Source organism: Argiope bruennichi, chromosome X2 (assembly GCF_947563725.1).
Source record: "Argiope bruennichi chromosome X2, qqArgBrue1.1, whole genome shotgun sequence".
Lineage (NCBI taxonomy): Eukaryota > Metazoa > Arthropoda > Arachnida > Araneae > Araneidae > Argiope > Argiope bruennichi.
The window spans coordinates 127,588,865-127,594,864 of NC_079163.1; the positions used below are offsets into that span (position 1 = coordinate 127,588,865).

Sequence of the window (6,000 nt, forward strand, 5' to 3'; positions counted from 1 at the left end):
AAAAAAATGTATATATTTTTTAGCAATCTTTTGTTATTTTTTCTTGCGATTAATCGCCGGCATTAATTTAATACAAAAGTACAAGAACATCGAATATGTATTCCGAATGCCATTCTTCCGGCCGATTGATACAAAAATGTGAAATAAAATTGCAATTATAGTCACAAGATCATATAACAAATATTGCTTATTCTGAGTTATATGCACGCAAAAGTACAGACCGACAGACGGTCAATTCCTTGATACATTTATTTCAAAACTTGAGAATATGCAATTTAGGCGGAAAAACTGTGTACCAAATTTTATCTGTCTAACTCTTAACGTTTTCTAGTTGTATTGTTCACTTGTACTCGCGCAGCTGGACAGACGGACTTCTTCTGATCGGATTTTATTCAATATTTTTTTAGAAATCTACAAATTTGTTGCGGAATCCATAACTAAATTTTATCTATTTACCTCAAAGCAGGAAGGTTTAAAACGTGGAGATTCGTTGAAGTCACGATTTTGACTTTTTTTTGACGATTTCAATACTTTTTTTCATACACGAGGAAATGTAAAAAAATAAATAAAAAATAATAATAAAAAAAATCTTGTCATAAACATAAGGTTAATCATCTTGTTGTGTTCGATGAGCTATGCTTTATTATTTATTTGCATGCCAGTTATCATGTATTTCCATGGTCATTATGAGTAGTTGTTGAACTATGGATGAAAAAAAAAAAGAAAAAAAGGATGATTTCACGTGAAGCATTTATCTTTCATGTCATCCGAACAACGACATTACCTGTGAGACACACTTGTTCCATGTAGAGATTAACGTGTTAAAATAAGTTTACTGTGTTTTTAGCTTTAAAACAACAAGTCTTTGTAATCCCTATACAAATACCATTTTTGCATTAGTCGAATTGCCGCGCGAAGGTTTTCTTTGCTATATTTGGAGAAATGCAAAACTGTTTTTCTCCCCCTTGCTGCCTGTCCTGCTTTGCTTGCCTCGCCTCAACTTCTTCGGGCTACTTCTTCAATGAGCGCTTTAAATTGGGGTTGGTCTTTGCACCGCTTTTTTACACTTCAACGATTTCATTATTTTCTTGGATGTGCGTCCTGCTCATATACGTTCTTGCATTTGCATGTAACCCTGGCTTCTTCGTTTGTAAGATGTGCGGAGGATCGGTTGAGTGAGGTGAAAGTGCACAAGACCTCATTTGTGAGTTATTTTTCAAAAAGAAAATATACTTTCTTTCTTTTTTTCTTTTCTTTTTTTGCTCTAATTCGAATATTTGTACATTTGAACATAATCACGCAATTTGTTCTTATTTCAAATTTTCCAACCTAGTGCAAGTTTGGAGGCGTTTAGTCTCATCATTCTTGCAGACAGCTTGTGTCAACGACATAATTCTCGTCATAATTAAAAATGCTTTTATTTCATGTTATAAAATGTTTGAAATTTATCCCGAACATGAAAAATTACATGTTTTTCTTAAAGAATTCGGAAAATCTTTACATTCTGACTGAAGATGATCTTATTAAATGTTACAAAGATTTAGATGTGACTATATAAAACGATGTTAGCTGCAATGACTTATTCTCGTAATAAATTTGTTTATCTTCGAGCTTGTTTTTTTCCAGGAACATTATAATAGAAATATTACAGTGCTTATTTAAAATAATTTATTTGAATTGTAACTAAATGTTGTTACTTTTCTAAATATCAGGGGGGTTACCCAGCATTTAACTATCTTATCATCCTTGGCTTTACCATTTATGGTCACATCTACATAAAAATATTTCTCATAATAATAATCATAATGATATTATCAAGGAATTTTCTATAAAATATGTGATAAAAGAAGTAAAAATTACATATCGTAATTTATATCGTACATATCGTAGTAATGAATTATAGTTTATGAAATAATTATCTTTGATTTATTAATACGTGATTAAATGTTAATAAAAATAGCTTAGTTGTTGAAAAATAATCTGATTATTTATATTTTTCCTGTGTTTCTGATGCCTTCACTACACAAATTTGTGCAATTTGTTAAACACCAAAGTGTAATAAATTATTATTTTGTTGAATTAAATTTTTTTTGAGGCCTTACAAATCAACTTTGCATCAGACTCTGCTTTTATTTCGGCAGCCGCTGCTATTTTACCACGGGCGAAGAACAGTATTTTGTGGTAGTGGTCGTTTCACTTTGGAGAAAGTTTATGAAAATCATCCAATGATTGCAAAAGAATGTTACCATCAATTTGTTGCATAACTTGGAAAATCATAGCTTCTTTCTATACCCAGATCCAGAATGCCTCCATTCAGGAATTGCTTAGAGTAAATTTTTAAACATTATGACTCACATTTTAGAACTGAATCTATCGCTATTTAATTCATTCTTGGTGCTTTGTATTTGTTTAGAGACGAACAGCACATGTTTTTTCCGAAAAAAATTTAGGACATTTGTGAAGAAAAAGAAAGCATTTATTATTAGGTGTAATAAATATTTATAGAAATGCCAACGAACTGCTTCGAAATTAATACATACACAAATTAAATTGTACATTCATAGCGAAGAAGATTAGGTGAGCGGGATCTGAAGTACTGCATGGAAACGTAACTTCGAGCGAAGTCGCAAATTGAAGCAACAGACGACGCGACGCTTGTTTTTTTTTCTGGACAAAAATAAAAAAAAAAGTTTTATCGCTTGCAAAAGCAAAGTTTTTAATATGCATCATTTTCACGATGCTTTTGTTTCTTCATTTCTTCTCACTCAACATGAATTGGTTGTTTATGTATTGTGCTGTTTCTTTTGTCGTGTTTCTACCATGCAACTTTATAAAGATTTGAAGTCCTGATCATATTTTTGCATACTGTAGAAATATACATTGACATTCAAGATACCGGTATATAACTACTAACTTGGTTTGATGGAACTTGTGGCTCATCAACTTGCCCAAAAGGGATTGTTTACATGGCTCAACTAAAATTGCCTGACACTTTGTAGGATTATAGATGCTTATGAAATATTTATTGCTATGAATATTAATATGAAATATTATTATTATTTATTCATAGAACACGAATGCCAATGCTGGACAAGGTCTTACCTTTCTGGATATACATTCAAGATCTTATGCGACTCACAATTAATTGTCTCACAATCCACAATTTCAGAGCTCCTGGCTCGGAGTAATTAAATTGCGTATTAGTAGCAAGGTTTTAAACTGATCAACCATGTTAACTAACAGGAAACATCAAGAAATAAACATTATTTATGGTAGAAGTGGGAAGTGACCAGTGCTGTAGACAACGTTTTATTTCTCTTATCGAGCTATTTTGGACTGTATGCTAGTTTTGAAGGATCTATGTATGTACTAAAAAAGACAAAAATTATTCAACGAGTAGGTTTGGATTTATCTTCATTATATGACTATCTTTATTTCTGAATATCTTTCTAATAAATTAGGTACCATGAAAACTGGATTGCTTCTTCCGAACGATAGATGACAGAACCGAAGGTATTTTAAAGCAAGTTACATAAAACTTTTTCATCTTGCAGTAGACTACTTTCGCCATCATGATATCTAAAAGTGTTAATTTCCATTAGTCTTCATTCTGTTTGGTTTATAGATATACTATTTCCCGATTTCCGTGTAAATAAAAAGACATTTTCTTACTTATGAAATCAAGAATACTCAACAATCAAAAGTTATAATTATGTCTGTACCGTTTTTCGATTTATCGAAAAAAAAATCGATTATTTTATGACAGTTTTCAAAAAGTATCGATCTATCGGTATCATGATCATGAATAATAGTTCACGATAAATCGCGATGCAATAAATCGATACGCAGTTAATTTGAGTTTTTGATTTCGTTTTGTTATCGGTTAGTGTTTATTTTTGTTGTTCATTCTTTTCCACCTTCATATATAATTTTTGTTAATATTTCTATAAATACTGCCATGTTCTAATATATAAAAATTCTTATTTTAAGCATGTCAATTTGGAATAAATTGTTTTCTGTTCCCTATCTCTGTGATACCATTATGGAAAAATAATTGCGGTTATCAGAAAGTTGTCAACTGATAACCGCCTTTGTTTAATCGCCTTGATTTAATCGGCCTTTGTTTAATGGCTAAATATTCATCTTCAGAAGTAAAAGCAAGAGATTAAATCCACAGTTTTATTCGCAGCTCTGATTTTCACACTTAAGCGTACTCGCATAAAAAAAAAAAGAAATTCCATTATACTTCCGCTTTCACCTGGCGCTCACGATAAATTGCGATGTAATAAATCAATATTCACAATTAATTTGCGTTTTTGATTTCTTTTTCTTTAACGGTTAGTGTTTATTTTTGTTGCTGTTCATTCTTATTGACCTTCATACAGAACTTTTATTAATATTTTTACAAATACTATCATATTCTAATATATATATAAAATACTTGTTTTAAGCATGTCATTGTGGAATAAATTGTTTTCTGTTCCCTAACTGAATGATACCATTATGGTAACATAATTGCTGTTATCAGAAGGTTGTTGATTGTCCATTAATTAATTGCTAAATATTCATCTTCAGAAATAAAAGTAAAAAGAATTAATTCAGATTAAATCCACAATTTTATTAGCAGCTCTCATTTTAACCCTCAAATGTACTCGCATAAAAAAGAAAAGAAGTTCCGTTATACCTCAAGTTTCGCTTGGCGGCTGAATTGCTTGCTGAATTCCTTTCAAAACTAGTTTGAGTACTCTATCGATCTTGATCGAACTCCGATACTTATCGAATCTCCAATACATATCGGATTCCCGATCGAATTTTCGATATCTGTTGTATTTTCGATATTTATCAAATTTTGGGTAATTTCGGGATTTCTATAGTGATCGAATATGCATGATTATTGAGAATCAGTTCCAGTAATGTTTTACATTTTTTTTTTATTTCAAGGCATTGTTTTGCATATCGGTGGAAAATATGTGTTGTTCTTCTTTTCTAATCCGCATGCTTTTCTGGAAGCATATGCCAATCCCTAACGGCGTACAAATGAACTACTAGGTAAAGATTAGAGTAGACACTTTGTATAACTTTGTATATTCATTTCTCAGTGCTACTGAATATGTAAATGAAAATATTGTTTAGGTTTCATATTTTAATTTAATTATGGGATGATTTTTCTTTGCTTAGGTTACAAATTAGCATTTAATAATATGAAAGCTAAGAGATATGCCGAAGCTATAGATGTCTGTCAGACAGTAAGTATATTAATCGTTAAATTTTTTCAACTTTTTTTCTTTTATTTTTTATTTGATATAAATTATCACTTTATTTTATTCCTTAGGTTCTAGGTAAATATCCAAATTATCCAAAGATAAGAAAAGAAATTTTAGAGAGAAGTCGAACATACCTAAGAACATAAGCAAATAAGTTTTGCTTTCCGCAAGGCATGTAAAATGTTGCACTTTTCCTCAAAATTTTATCTCTCTTTCATCCTACACAATAAATGAAAGGTTGAAATAAAGATAGCATCTGGAATTAAAGCTTTTATTTTCTTGTCAAATGTAAAATTAAAAGTTAAAATTTATTGATTGTAAAAAATATTTATTATGTTTATATTTGAAGTATTTTTCTGAATAAATGATATGTAATTGTAATACTGGTAAATAATAGCCTGTGTAATAATAATAATAATAAAGACTTAATTTATTTTGTGATTAATAATTCCTTATTATAAATTTTACTGGTTAAGACATATTCTTCTTTAATACACTCATTTATGTGTTTGAATATTTTGATAAATATTTGTTATAAAAGATAAAGTTTATTTTAATTTTAAAGAGAGAATTTTCTTGTGGCATAACTTCTTTCGAATTTTTTCTGTTTTAATAAATTAAATTTTTTTCATTTTTAAATTAGCAAAAAAAATAAATTATGATGATTATTATTGCTTTTTTTTTTTTTTTTTTTTTTTTTGCAAAAATAAAAATGATGACTTAAAATGATTTATCT

At 29.5% G+C, this 6,000-nt stretch overlaps 1 protein-coding gene across 2 annotated transcripts in view; it reads left to right on the forward strand.

The window, feature by feature from the left end:
- Nucleotides 1–5,762, forward strand: part of LOC129960837 (tetratricopeptide repeat protein 21B-like) — a 98,844-nt gene extending 93,082 nt beyond the window's left edge. The window contains exons 36-37 of one of the 2 annotated variants that reach the window (XM_056074506.1): nucleotides 5,179–5,246; nucleotides 5,333–5,762. In XM_056074506.1, coding sequence (XP_055930481.1) covers nucleotides 5,179–5,246; nucleotides 5,333–5,410 — 146 coding nt within the window. In that variant the 3' untranslated portion in view covers nucleotides 5,411–5,762. Of the gene's footprint in view, nucleotides 1–4,941; nucleotides 5,133–5,178; nucleotides 5,247–5,332 lie in introns of those variants that run through there. The other variant, XM_056074507.1, reaches the window with a different exon arrangement.
- The last annotated feature ends 238 nt before the right edge of the window (nucleotides 5,763–6,000 follow it).